Source organism: Neofelis nebulosa, chromosome 2 (assembly GCF_028018385.1).
Source record: "Neofelis nebulosa isolate mNeoNeb1 chromosome 2, mNeoNeb1.pri, whole genome shotgun sequence".
Classification (NCBI taxonomy): domain Eukaryota; kingdom Metazoa; phylum Chordata; class Mammalia; order Carnivora; family Felidae; genus Neofelis; species Neofelis nebulosa.
This window is the reverse complement of record NC_080783.1, coordinates 121596338-121611041: the sequence shown is the minus strand read 5'-3', so window position 1 is coordinate 121611041 and position 14704 is coordinate 121596338. Positions and strand designations below refer to the sequence as shown.

Genomic DNA, 14704 nt, shown 5'->3' with positions numbered 1-14704 from the left:
GGTGAATATTACAGTTAAATTTTGTTAATTAGAACTCCTGCTAATTCTTGGTAGAGTTTGCAGTTGCAGTGCCTGTGAAAAAAAAGATTTTGTCAGGTTGTAACAGCATCAACAATATTTCAAAGGGATTGTTTTTCATAAAATAAGACAATAAGTTTAGTTCAAATAGTCAGATATGTATTCAAATATATTCTAATAATGAACATGGAAGATTTAGTAGATTCTTTAAGCTTGACCTTATGAATTAGTGTAAGAACTTGACCTTGATGGAATTGTGAAATAGAACTGTACTCTGGATCCTGGAGTCTGTTTTATGCACTGGCTACTAAAGGATTTAGACTGTATTGGGGAAACATTGACAGGTTGTTGTGGGGTTTTTGTTGTTGTTTGTTTTTTGAGATGCCTGACTTTTTTTTTTTTAGATGTCATTAGAATTTATTAAAATATTTTCTTATGTATGTAATAATTCAAATAACAGTGTGTGTTTAGAAGACTCCCAAGACCACCTACAGCCTCAGTGATTGCTAGAAGTACTCCCAGAACTCAGCAAAGCTGTTATATTCATGATTTTGGTTTATTACAGCAGTAGGCAACAGATTAAAATTAGTAATAGAAAAAGCTTATAGGACAGAGTCCAGGAGACATCAGATGCAAGTTACTAGTTGTCCTTTTCCGGTGGACACTGCTTAATTCTTCCAGCAGTGTTGTGTGTGATGCTGTGTATGAAATATCACCAACAAGGGAAGTTCACCTGAGCCTTGGTGTCCAGGGTTTTTATTTGAGATTCATTCTTTAGGCGTGGCTGAACTTAGTTCTCCCAAGTCCTCCAAAGGTCAGGCTGATACCATGTGGCCCAAGGCTGCCACCATAAATCACATTGTGAACATGAACTGACATGGCCCAAAGCTTCATTTAAATGAAGATATTCTTGACAGACAGGATAATAAAATTTTAGCAGTTATTTTCCAGGAGTCTGGCACAGGACATATCTTTCTTTAGGATGTACAGGGTTTGGACAACTCAGACCTGGTGAGTTAACCCTTTAGAGCACACCACAATATCCGGTATTTTTACAAGCCAATGCCTGTATAGGCTCCTATTAAACATTATCGATACTGGCTTAACGCACAGAGAAAGTTGAAATTTAAGCTGGTGGTGAAAGAAGCTAACAAGGGGCAAGGTGATATGAATGGCAGGATACCTGAGCATTTCAAGAATTAGAGACATTGTTTACCTCTGAAGGCAGGGGTAAAATGAAATTGGAAAGGGATTATTTGAAAATTTTAAGAGTTGCTCTTAACTCCTAGATCCTCAGTTCTCTAGTTTTGGCATCCTAGCTGCTGCCCTCCCTTCCCCAACAGAACACTAAAGTTTACCTTTTGGAGGGATGAATTAGGGAAGATCTGGATTTGGGGAACACCAGGTATGGCTGAGGGAAAACAAAAAAAGTGGCTAAGGTGGAGGGAATTAAGTGAAAAATGTTCTGAATATATTAAGACTGCTTTCTTGTGAGCTCTCAGAATTCTGACAGCCAGGTGTGTATTCAGTAAGCAGGAGAGTGGATGACTTCTCTTTGAAGAGACTGGCCCAAGACAAAAGAGTCTTCTACACTGTTCCTCAGTGAAACACCACTGGGTGTCACCTGTGCTCCCTAACTAAGATGAGGCTCAGTTCAAGTCCTGCTTGTTTACTGATAGCCTTTAATTATCATTTGTTTCCTTCTTACGTGAAGAACAAAGATTACCAGGCATTTCAGGAAAGTTTCTCACATTAGAGAATAAAACAGATGGAAGAAAGGAATTCAGAGAATACAGAAACAATACAGGGAGGAGAAAAAAACAAAAGCATTAACATCATTGGAGTGACAAAAAATGGAACTCATAAAGTGAGAAAAATAAGTTCTGAAAAGGAACATTTATAGCATACGAAGGAGCTTTTGGAAATAAAAAGTGTGATAGAATTTTAAAATTCAGTAGAAGAGTTGGAAGATACAATTGAGCAAATCTCTCAGTAGAACAAAGAGATTGAGAAAACAAGAAAATAAGATCAGTCAAGAACATCTAACAGGTGATTAGATAGAGGAAAAAGGAGGAGAAGAAATCAAAGAAACAATTTAAGAAAATTGGCTGAAACTAAAGAATGTGAGTTTACAGATTGAGAGGACCCGTCAGGCATAGAACAACAGTGAGAAACAAACAAACAAACAAACAAACAAAAAGAGAGACTTCTACTGAAATTTTAGAAAAATAGGCAGTCAAAAACAGATCCTAGGGGCACTTGGGTGGCTCAGTCAGTTAAGTGTCCAACTCTTGATTTTGGCTCAGATCATGATCTCACAGTTGTGAGATCAAGCCTGTGTTGGGCTCTGTGTTGGACATAGAGTCTGCTTAAGATTGTCTCTCTCTCTTTCTCTCTCTCTCTTTCTCTCTCTCTCTTTCTCTCTCTCTCTTTCTCTCTCTCTCTCTCTCTCTCCCCATCTCCCTCCATCCCTCCCTCTCCCCCCTTCCCTTCTCCCTGTCTCTCTCTACCCATACCCCCTACACACATGCACACTCCTTCTCAAAAAAAAAAAAATAATAATAATAGTGATCCTAAAAGTTTAGGGAGGAAAAAAAAAAAGGCTCCACTCAAAAGATGGGATTGTACATAATGGCACCTCAGATTCCTCAGTCACAATTTTGGAAACTGGAAGAGAGTGGAGCAATGGCTTAGAAAGAATGATCTATTCAGCCAATTTATGAATCAAATCTGAGAGTAAATTTAGTCATTTTCTCAGATTGCTATCGGAAAATATGCTTCAGCACAAAAATAGGAAGAGAAGGGCTTTTGGCAATAGGGGATCTGTCACTAGAGAGAGAAAGGAAGGGCGCTCTCTGGATGGTGAATAAGAGACTCAGCAGGGTGACTGCTGTGCTTTGGGCAGAGCTTAGAGCTGGAGGGTGGAGAGCTTCAGGAAGGATTGGTACATCAGAGAATAAAATGGAACTGATAGTCTTATCTGGTGTGTTTGATTATACTGAGACAAGTTTTGAAGCTCAAGTATAATTTGGAAGTAAATTCAGAATCGATACATTAAAAACCTAAGCAAACAAAGAAACTCAAACCCTCAGACAAGTAGGTAACAGCAGGAAAAACAAAAGTTGAATAAAATAGTGTGATAATTATAAGAAAAACATGTTGTTATTTAAATTGGGAGGATGTGGGCGGAGAAATCTATGTGGGGAAGTTTACATGGAGATAGTGGCATAAGAAAGCTAAATTACCGTAACTATAGGAGAGTACAGTAAATATCTAAATGCTGAAATAGCACTGTAGACTATATTTCAGAATATAGTCTTAGAAAAAAACAGGTGAAAGAGTTTAACTGCCCCAGGAGAGTGGGAATTATGAGTGGAGAATATATGGCAGACTATTAGATTTCTTTTAAGAATCAGCTTTATTGAGGCGTAATGTGTATACAATAAAATGTACCTGTTTTAAGAGTACTGCTTGTTAAAAATATAAAAGAGTACTGCTTGGTTATGGGTTTTGACAGATGTATACACCTGTATAACAGCAACTATTATCAAGATGTGAATACGTTTACAGTCTCAAAATGGCTTTCTTGTGTCCTTCTCTGGTCAGTCTACTCTTTGGTCCCCGGCAACCACTGATCTGTTTCTAGTCATTGCAGATTAGACTGGTCTTTTCTAGAGTTTCAGTGAAGTGGAATCATAAAGTATGTGATATTTTGTTTCTGGACTTTTGCTCAGCATAATTTTTTTGAGATTCATCTATGTAGATTGCACATGAAGGTAATTTTTATCTTAACAGTATTCCATTGTTATATGCAGGTACAGTAGTTTGTTTTATTTGTTCACCTGTTGAATGGTTGTTCAACATTTGATCCAATTTTTGGCGACTAGGAATAAAGTTGGCAATGAGCACTTGTGTGTCAGTATTTGTGTGGGTACATGTTTAAGTTTTAGTTTTGACATTTCAGTCTCTGATCTGTTGCCAGTTAATTTTTTATTGTCTGAAGTAAGGGTGCACTTCAGTTTTTGCCCGTAGGGCTTTCTAGCTGTTCAGCATCATTTGTTGAAATGATCCTTTTCCTATTGAATTACCTTAGCACTTTTATTTTTTTTTCAATATATGAAATTTATTGTCAAATTGGTTTCCATACAACACCCAGTGCTCATCCCAAAAGGTGCCCTCCTCAATACCCATCACCCACCCTCCCCTCCCTCCCACCCCCCATCAACCCTCAGTTTGTTCTCAGTTTTTAAGAGTCTCTTATGCTTTGGCTCTCTCCCACTCTAACCTTTTTTTTTTTTTTTCCTTCCCCTCCCCCATGGGTTTCTGTTAAGTTTCTCAGGATCCACATAAGAGTGAAAACGTATGGTATCTGTCTTTCTCTGTATGGCTGATTTCACTTAGCATCACACTCTCCAGTTCCATCCACGTTGCTACAAAAGGCCATATTTCGTTCTTTCTCATTGCCACGTAGTATTCCATTGTGTATATAAACCACAATTTCTTTCTCCATTCATCAGTTGATGGACATTTAGGCTCTTTCCATAATTTGGCTATTGTTGAGAGTGCTGCTATAAACATTGGGGTACAAGTGCCCCTATGCATCAGTACTCCTGTATCCCTTGGGTAAATTCCTAGCAGTGCTATTGCTGGGTCATAGGGTAGGTCTATTTTTAATTTTCTGAGGAACCTCCCCACTGTTTTCCAGAGTGGCTGCACCAGTTTGCATTCCCACCGACAGTGCAAGAGGGTTCCTGTTTCTCCACATCCTCTCCAGCATCTATAGTCTCCTGATTTGTTCATTTTGGCCACTCTGACTGGCGTGAGGTGATATCTGAGTGTGGTTTTGATTTGTATTTCCCTGATAAGGAGCGATGTTGAGCATCTTTTCATGCTTGGCACTTTGTTTAAAATCAAATGACAGATTCAGTAGATGTTGAGGCTCTTTCTGGATTCCTACCTGTTCCATTAATCTGTATACTTATCCTTAATGCCAGTAGGACACTGTATTAAAGACCTTAACTTAATAGTAAGCTTTGAAATCAGGTTAAATCCTCAAGCTTTGTTCTTTTTAAAAATTGTTTTCATGTTTCTGGGTCCTTTGCCTTTCTAGAATTCACTTTTTTACGTAAAATAAAAGGTTGCTGGGTTTTGATTGGGATTTTACTGAATTTGTGGATGAATTGAGGAGAATTGTTATCTTAACAGTATTCAGTGTTCCATGAGCTTGTTACATGTTTCCACTTATTTAGGTTTTCTTTAATTTGTCAGTGTTTATAGTTCTTCATATATAATTTCTTGCACATATTCTATTATGTTTATTCCTAAATATTTCATGTTTTTTGATGCTATTATAAATGGACTTGTTTTTTAATTTCCATTTCTGGTGTTTATTACTAGCATATAGAAATATATTTGACTTTAGTTTTCTGAACTTGTATCCCTGTTAATTTTATTGAAGTTATTATAGTTCTAGTGGGTTATTATTATTATTTTTTAGATTGCTTAGGATTCTCCTTATATATAGTAATGTCCTCTGTGAATAGAGGTGCTTTTCCTTTATCCTTTTTGATTGTTATGCCTTTTATTTCTTGTTACACTGGCTAGGACTTCCAGTACATTATTGAAAATAAATGTGGAGAATGGACATACTTGATTTGTTATCAACTTGAAGGGTTAAGAATTTAGTCTTAAGTATGATGTCAGCTGTAGGTTTTTTGAAGATCCCCTTTATTAGATGGCGGGCATTTCCTTATAGTTTATTGAGAGTTTTTATCATGGATGGCTGTTGAATCTTGTCAGGTGCTTCGTCTGCCTCTATGAAAATGATCGTATGATGTTTTTCCTTTTATTCTAGTAACGTGGATTCTGTTGATTGGCTTTTGAATGTTAAATTAGTCTAGGTTAAAACTAGGTTTTACTGTACTTGATCATTATGTAGTATCCTCTCTAGATTGCTAATTTTGGTTAAGGAATTTTGCATCTGTTTTTGAGATACACTGGTTTTCAGTTTTGTTGTAATATCTTTGTCTGGTTTTGGTGTGTGAATAATGCAAGCTGTAAAAAAGCAAGTTGAGGAATATTTGAATGAGTGATATACTGTTAAATGAATAGATTTTTTTTATATACCACAGTCCACTATTAAATAATTCACCTGTTGTATAATTAACAAACTAGTTGATAGTTCAAACTAGTTGATATAAAAAAATATTTACTAGCTAAGTGGCTGTAAACTAGGGCTTCGAGCTTGGCTAAATCCAAGTCTGTAGGTGTTATTGTCAATAATATTCATTTTATCCTTTCATTTAGTATCTCCACGTTGGGAGAGTGTTAGCCCCCATCAGCCCAAGATAATGTGTTACACAGACCTTGAGATTGCAAAATGAGAGTCCCTTTATCTCCTAGTGTCTATAACAATATGCGTAAAAGGACTTGATTGCCACTACTTGAATCACAGGTACCTAGTCACTGTGATTAGGTCAGGGTTGGCAAACTACAACCCACAGGCCAAATTCTGCCTGCTGTCTATTTTTTAAAAATAAAATTTAGTTGGAGAAGGTATATCCATTTGTTTATGTATTGTCTAAGGCTACTTTTGTGCTCTGGTAGCTGCGTTAAGTAATTGCTAGAGACGGTATGGACTGCAAAGCCTGAAGTATTTATTTTAAAGAAGGATTTTGCTGATCTTCAGCCTAAGGGTAAGGAGTTCTCTAGTAATTGGTTGTGGAATCAGAGCCCCTTGATTGACAGTGCCATCGTGATCACAGGGAGGGAAGGGGAGCTATTCCCCAAAGAATTGGCAGTTCCTCAAAGGAAAGCGTGCTGAGCAGACACCTTCTTCCCCAATAAAAAGAACTTGTTTTTTATACCCAAGTTTTTCTTCTCTTGTGTAGACTGAGGTTAAACATGATGATGTGGGTTATCACACTAGTAAAAAATGTTAATAGAATAATATTCTGATACAGGAGATAACAGGAAGAATGGGTAAGGCTGCAGTGATAGATGATATAGATCGATGAAATAACGGTCTGTGAGTGATGTTAATTGATGGATTATAATTTTTCTTTTCTCAGATGATGAAACATGCCTGGGATAATTATCGGATATATGGATGGGGGCATAATGAACTCAGACCCATTGCAAGGAAAGGACACTCCACTAATATCTTTGGTAAGTTTATCTCTTCTAACTACTGTATCCATCTTTAAAATGGAATCTAAGTTCTTAAGTACTTTCTAAAACCTGAACATTTCTATTATAATTTGAAGCAACATGTATTTTTTTTTTGCAAGCTTCAGTCAAGATTTCATGCTAGTTGCTTTAGAATATACAGATAATGTGGTAGTTTTTTTACCTCTACAGATGTTGTAGTCATTTATCAGTGTTTTGAAGCTTTTTCTGCACTTTTTTCTTTAATGTCAGGGAAGTTAGGTACCTATTTGTAATTCTCTTTCTTCAACACAGTTCTGATACTCCCTGCATTATGAGGGGGAAGAGACGTGAAAGAAAGCAGTAGTGCTCTGTATATATAAAAAAGTCACATGCCCAGGGTGATTTGGTTGGTAAGGTGAGTGGTTGGTAAGGTGAGTGGGTGATATTGTACACTCACAATTCCAAGGGAAAGATTCATTTGTTTGTGGATGGAGGTCTGGGGAAGAGCTGTGTTCAGCCTGAGTTCACTCTAACTTTCTAGGTCTCTTGAGCTCACTTCTACTTGTTAAACTTCTCCATTTCAAAAAGTACTTAACAACTTTTACTTAACCTCAGGATAAGTCTTGAGAATCATCAAGCTGTTATTTATTATAGTCTTCACCTCTTTCCCGCATTCTCAATTTTTCTTGATGTAATGGGTATCTTTTAAGTAATAATAGGTGAAGTTAAGAAAATATTGAAGTAGGGAGGCATATGTAACTAGTTATATGCAACATAGTTATCTTTGCTGATTGTAATGTGCCACCACAGTAACCTAAGTCACGACATTTTTCCTCGTGACATTTGAAAGAGTTTTTCTAATGCTATGATTTCTCTTGTAATTTGTTGCTTGCTTATTTTCTGTAAAACATAAAATGTCTGGAAAGATCATTTCTCTTGGGTTTCAGAGGTGTTGGAATCGAGGAATAATGGAAAAAATTTTTCTTTAGGTCAAAGATACCAGAAATATCTTAATACAGTTAACTTAGAATCTGTCACCTAATGAAATAAAGCATATTTCCTTAGCAAAGGTTACAAATGGAAAAGTTCCCATTGTTTTGTGGATGCCACAGTGTGAGACATTAGTGCAGGAAAAGACATTTTATGTTTAATGGTTAATTAAAATTAGATCCTCTTTTCAAGTAAATATTTTTTTCAGTATTAAACTCTTTGGTAAACTGTTAGTCCTTCTAAAGGATTAGAGTATAAATGTGTAAAATAAAAGTTGCATGTTAATTTTCTACTTCTTTTTTAAACCGTATTTCTCAGAACATAAACTGTATTAACATTTGTCAAGTGGATACAGGTCCTAGGCAAAATAGTTGGTAAGTTTATTAATTTTGAGAGAGAGAGACAGAGAGAGCAACCAGGGGAGAGGTGGAGAGAGAGAAAATCCCAAGCAGGCTCCTCGCTGACAGTGCTGAGCCTGACGCAGGGCTGGAACTCACAAACCCTGAGATCATGACCTAAGCTGAGACCAAGAATCTGACGCTTAACTGACTGAGCCACCCAGGTGCCCCTGTTTTGTTTTGTGTTGTTTTTGTTTTGTTTCGTTTTACTTTAGGAGAAGTCTAACTGAGTGGTAATAGTTCTGAGTGTCTGATTTGATGTCCCAAATTCAGTATGTCTTTAAGAATCAGAATCTTAGAATTGAAAGAAACTTCAAAAGTCTAGCCTCTCTATTATGGTAGGAACATACAGGCGAGTATTGAAACTTTACTTACAGTATTTGAGATTACATGGAAAAGAACTTAAAAACGTGTTCTTTTCCATTTTACTAGCTTCAATTATTAAAAAATTCTTTTATGTGGTAACTGAAATAAGCATTCCTCTGACTTCTATCTGGTTAGTCCTTGGCATCATAGGATTCTTTATGTGCAGATAACAGAAAATCCATTTCAAAATGGCTTAAACTAAAGTAAATTTAATAAGCTCAATGAAGTCCTAGCATAGATTGGAGTCCAGCTAAGCTTTTTATTTATGTCTTTTCTCCGTTTTCCTCTGTGTGTTGATATCTTCAGGCTGGCTTCTTAGCAAGACGGCTGCCTCAGTGTGAAGCTGTATATATACGTACTACCACATCTGTAGAGCAGAGAGCACTTGGTTTTCGTAGAAACTTCGTTGACTCATTGTTTCTTGTCTCAAATTGGCTTTTGTGCCCATTCTCGAACCAAATGCTACTTCCAGAAGGATGGCGTATATTCTTTTGGTTTTGCCCCGTGAAGGCAAACTCCTGGAGCTAGTGAGTGAGAAGAAAATGTTGCTGGATGTAAATTAGCACTGATACTAATTATTCCAACAGTAATTAATGGAATGAATTCTTTTTACTTAGATATACTGAAGAATTAAGAGTTTTGTTAGGAATAGGTCTTCTCGCCCTTAAAGGGAAGAATTTTGATTTGGAAAAGAGTATTAACTTTGCAGTGCTTTTTGAAGTGTGCCTTTATTTTCTCTATACGTGTCTGTGTCTGTGTATGTAGGTATGTTTATGTATAAATTCTTTTTGCTATTTCTAACTTAACTGGCTTATGACTTCTAATATTTTGTTGAGGATTTTTGCACTTATCTTTTGCATTTATATTGCTCTGTATTTTTCTTACATTATCTTTGTCTTGTTTTGGTATCCAGGTAATGTCTCATAAAATGAATTTGGAAGTGTTCTCTGCTCTTTATTTTTCCGGAAGATAGTGTTTAACATTGATTTTATTTTCTTCTTCAGTGTTGATAGTATTCACCAGTGAAGCCATCTGCATCTAGAGATTCCCCCCCCCCCCCCCCCCGGGAGGTTTTTAAACTGAAAATTCAGTTTCTTTAACAGTAAGGACCAATCACCTTATCTACAGTTGACTCTTGAACAACATGGGTTTGAACTGCATGGGTCTACTTTATATATAGGGTGTTTTTTGGTTTTTTTTTTTTTTTTTTTGATAAATACAGTAGTGTCAATGCATTTTCTCTTATGATTTTATTAATAACTTTTTTCTATCATACTTTATTGTAAGAATGTAGTTTAATTATAAACTAAATTTAATTCTAAACATTGTCTATTAAGACAGTGTGTGTTAATCAACTATTATCAGTAGGCTTCTAGTAAACAGTAGTAGGCTATTAGTACTTAAGTTTTTGGGGAGTCAAGTTATATGGGTTTTTTACTGCATTGTGGTCAGCATCCTTAACCCCAGGCTCCTTCAAGGACCAACTGTATTTCTTTCAGGGTGAGTTTTGGTAGTTTATGGTTTTTGAGGAATTGGTCCATTTCATCTTAGTTATTGATTTTATGTGCATAGAGTGTTTGGAGTATTGCCTTGCTATCTTTTGGATGTTTGTGGCAGCTGTAGAGATAATCCCCTTTCATTCCTGATATTAGTAATTCATATTTTCTCTCTTTCTCTTTGTCCTGCTAGAAGCTTGGTTTCATTGATCTTTTTAAAAAATTTATCATGGTTCACTTTTTTTTTTTATTCAAGTAATAACATAGAGTGTATACTAATTTCTAGTGTACAATATAATGACTCAGCAATTCTGTACGTTAGTCAGTGCTCATCGTGGTAAGTGTACTCCTTAATCCTCTTTACCTCTTTCATCCATCCCCTGCCCACCTTCCCTCTGGCAACCACCAGTTTGTTCTCTGTGTGGTTTTTTGTTTGTCTTTTTTATTTTGTTTTATTTCTTAAATTCCACATATGAGTGAAATCATATGGTATTTGTCTTCCTCAAGCTGACTTATTTCACTTAGTATTATATCCTCTTGATCCATCCATGTTGTTGCAAATGGCAAGATTTCATTCTTTTTGATGGCTGAGTAATTTTCTTTTTTTTTTTTTTTTTTTAAATTTTTTTTCAACGTTTATTTATTTTTGGGACAGAGAGAGACAGAGCATGAACGGGGGAGGGGCAGAGAGAGAGGGAGACACAGAATCGGAAACAGGCTCCAGGCTCCGAGCCATCAGCCCAGAGCCTGACGCGGGGCTCGAACTCACGGACCGCGAGATCGTGACCTGGCTGAAGTCGGACGCCCAACCGACTGCGCCACCCAGGCGCCCCGGATGGCTGAGTAATTTTCTATTGTATTGCTTTTATCTTGGCTTTTATAAATAATGCTGCAATAAACATAGGAGTGCACATATCTTTTTAAATTTGTGTTTCCATTTTCTTTGGATAAATACCCAGTAGTGGAATTACTGGATCATATGATAATTCTATTTTTCATTTATTGAGGAACCTCCATACTGTTTTTACAGTTGGTGTACCAGTCTGTATTCCCACTAATAGTACATGAGGGTTCCTTTTTCTTCACATCCTCGTCATCTCTTGTTATTTCTTATGTTTTTGGTTCTAGCCATTATGACAGGTGTGAGGTGATATAACTCATTGTGGTTTTGATTTGCATTTTCCTGATGATGAGCAATGTTGAGCATCCTTTCATGTGTCTGCTGGCCATCTATATGTCTTCTTTGGAAAAATGTCTATTTGTTGATCTTTTTAATATTTTCTTTATGTTTTTCATTTCTTTGATTTCTGCTCTTTACCATTTTGTTTCTTTTGCAGTTTTGAGTTGATTTAGCTCTTGCTTTTCTAATTGCTCTAAGTGGAAGCCTGGAGTGTGGATTTGAGATCCTTTTCTCCAATGTAAGCATTTGGTGCTGTACATTTCCTGTAGGTGCTACTTTAGTTGTATGCTAAAGATTTTGGTATGTTGTGTTCCACTTTCCATTTAATTCAATATGTTTTAAAATTTCTCTTGAGGAACCCTCTTGCCCTGTTGGTGAGAATGCAAACTGGTGCACCCGCTCTGGAGAATAGTATGGAGGTTCCTCAAAAAGTTACAAACAGAACTACCCTATGATTCAGCAGTTGCATTAGTATTAGTAGGTATTTGCCCCAAGGATACCAAAATACTAATTTGAAGGGATACAGGCACCTCGATGTTTATAGCAGCATTATTTAAAATAACAAATTATGGAAAGAGCCTAAATGTCCACTGACTGGATGAATGGGTAAGGAAGATGGGGTATATATATACAATGGACTATTACTCAGTCATCAACAGAGTGAGATTTTGCCATTTGCAGTGATGTGGATGGAGCTACAGAATATTTTGCTAAGTGAAATAAAGTCAGTCAGAGAAAGACAAATACCATATGATTTCACTCGTGTGTGGAATTTAAGAAACAGAACAAATGAACATAGGGGGGAAGAAGAGACAAACCAAGAAACAGATTCTTTTAACCATAGAGAGCAAACTGATGGCTACCTGAGGGGTGGGGGTACAGGGATGGGTGAAATAGGTGATGGAGATTATGGAGGGCACTCGTTGTGATGAGCACTGGGTGTCCTGTGTAAGTATTGAGTCACTAAATTCTACACCTGAAACTAATATCGCACTGTATGTTAGCTAACTGGAATTTTTAAACAAAAACTTAATTAAAAAAATAGAAGCACATGGGAAAAGCCATGTATTTTTCAGCTTGGGGAAGAAAAGTTTCCCTTGAGTAAGTTGTTTAATTTTCAAATGTTCAGAGATTTTCCTTTTATCTTTCTGTCACTGAATTTTAGTTTAATTCCTTTATGGTCAGAGAACACTGTATTTCAGTTCTTTTAAATTGTTGAAGATTTACTTTATGATCCAAAATATAGTCTGTCTTAGTGAATGTTCCATTTGTGCTTGAAAAGAATATATACAAGTGTAGTCTGCTGTTAATGAGTAGAATGTTCTCTTGATGTTAGTTAGATGCCATTGGTTAATGGAGTTGTTCAGACTTCCTCTGTGCTTGCTAAATTTCTGTCTAGTAGTTCTATTACTCACTGAGAGAAGGGTGTTGAAGTCTTCAACTGTAATTTTGGATTTGTCTCCTAACCTCATTCAGTTTTGTCAGCTTTTGCTTCATACATTTCTTATATTCATATATTCTTGTTAAGTGTTTACACCTTTAGGATTGTTATATCTTCTTGGTAGCACCACAAAAGCCTTAATACCATAACCAGACACTGATATTACAAGCAAAGGAAACTGTAGACCTATGCCCCTCATGGATATAGACACAAAAATCTTTAACCATGTATTAGTAAATCTAATTCAGCAAATGTAAAATGAATAGTAACTCATGATTATTACCTGGTGGGTTTAATATCTAGAAGTTAGTCGATGTAATTGAAAATATTAAGGGAATAAAAGAGAAGAACCATATGATCATTTCAGTAGATGCAGAAAAAGCATTTAACAACACTCGGGATCAATCCATTATAAAAACTCTTAGCAGACTTGGTTAGAAGGGAACTTCTTCAACCTGATTAAAGACATTAAAACACACACCCCAAGATGAAACAAATGGAAAAAATTTGCCACATGCCTCGTGTTGAAAGACTAGATATTTTCCCCTAAGATTATGAATTAGGCAAGGATGTCTGCTCTCTGACTTTGTGTAACTTTGTAGATGAGCTCCTAACCAGTACATTAAAGCCAGGAAAAGACAAAAGTATAAAGTTTGGAAATGAAGAAGTAATACTGTCTTTACTTGTAGTCAACGTGATTATTCATGCAGAAAGTCTTAAGAAATCTACTAAAAAACAACAATAAAGTCCTAGGTTGAATACAGTTTAGTAAGGTCATAGGATACAAGTTTAATATACAAAATAAATTATATTAAAAAAAGTTTTTTAAGTTTATTTATTTTGAGAGAGGGAGTGTGCGAGTGGGGTAGGGGCAGAGAGACAGAAGGTGAGAGAGAATCCCAAGCAGGCTCAGAGCCTGCTGTGGGGTTCAAACTCGTGAACTGCAAGATTATGACCTGAGCCAAAATCAAGATCTGGGTGCTTAACCAGCTGAGACACCCAGGCGCCCCAATAGATTGTATTTCTGTATACTGGTAAATAGTCAAAATGCAGTTTAAAAATAATGTCATTTGTAGTAGCATCAAAAAATATGAACTGCACGTAGGTGAATTTAACAAAATATGTGTAAAATTCACACACTTAAAACTGATTATTGAGAGAAGTTTGAAAGGACAGAGATGCCATGTTTATGAATTGGAATACTCAGTATTGTTGAGATGTCCCAATCAAAATGCTTTTTGTGTAAATTGATAGTCTGACTCTAAAAATCTGTATAAAAATGCAAAGCTTGGGCAATAGTAAGAATAATTTTTTAAAAAGAAGAACAAAGTTGAAGGATTTATATTACCTTATTTTTTTTTTTTCAACATTTTTTATTTTTGGGACAGAGAGAGACAGAGCATGAACGGGGGAGGGGCAGAGAGAGAGGGAGACACAGAATCGGAAACAGGCTCCAGGCTCCGAGCCATCAGCCCAGAGCCTGACGCGGGGCTCGAACTCACGGACCGCGAGATCGTGACCTGGCTGAAGTCGGACGCTTAACCGACTGCGCCACCCAGGCGCCCCTATATTACCTTATTTTAAGATTTACTGTAAAGCTGCAGTAATGAAGGCAGTATGGTTTTAGTGTAAGGACAGACACAGAGATCAGTGGCAAAGAACAGAA

The 14704-nt window shown here is 36.5% G+C and overlaps 1 protein-coding gene across 2 annotated transcripts in view; it reads left to right on the top strand.

Moving 5' to 3' along the window:
• MAN1A2 (mannosidase alpha class 1A member 2) overlaps window positions 1-14704 on the top strand; it is a 178268-nt gene that overhangs the window by 39579 nt on the left and 123985 nt on the right. For both annotated transcript variants that reach the window (XM_058716066.1, XM_058716065.1), the window contains exon 3: window positions 7089-7185. In XM_058716066.1, coding sequence (XP_058572049.1) covers window positions 7089-7185 — 97 coding nt within the window. The remainder of the gene's footprint in view (window positions 1-7088; window positions 7186-14704) is intronic.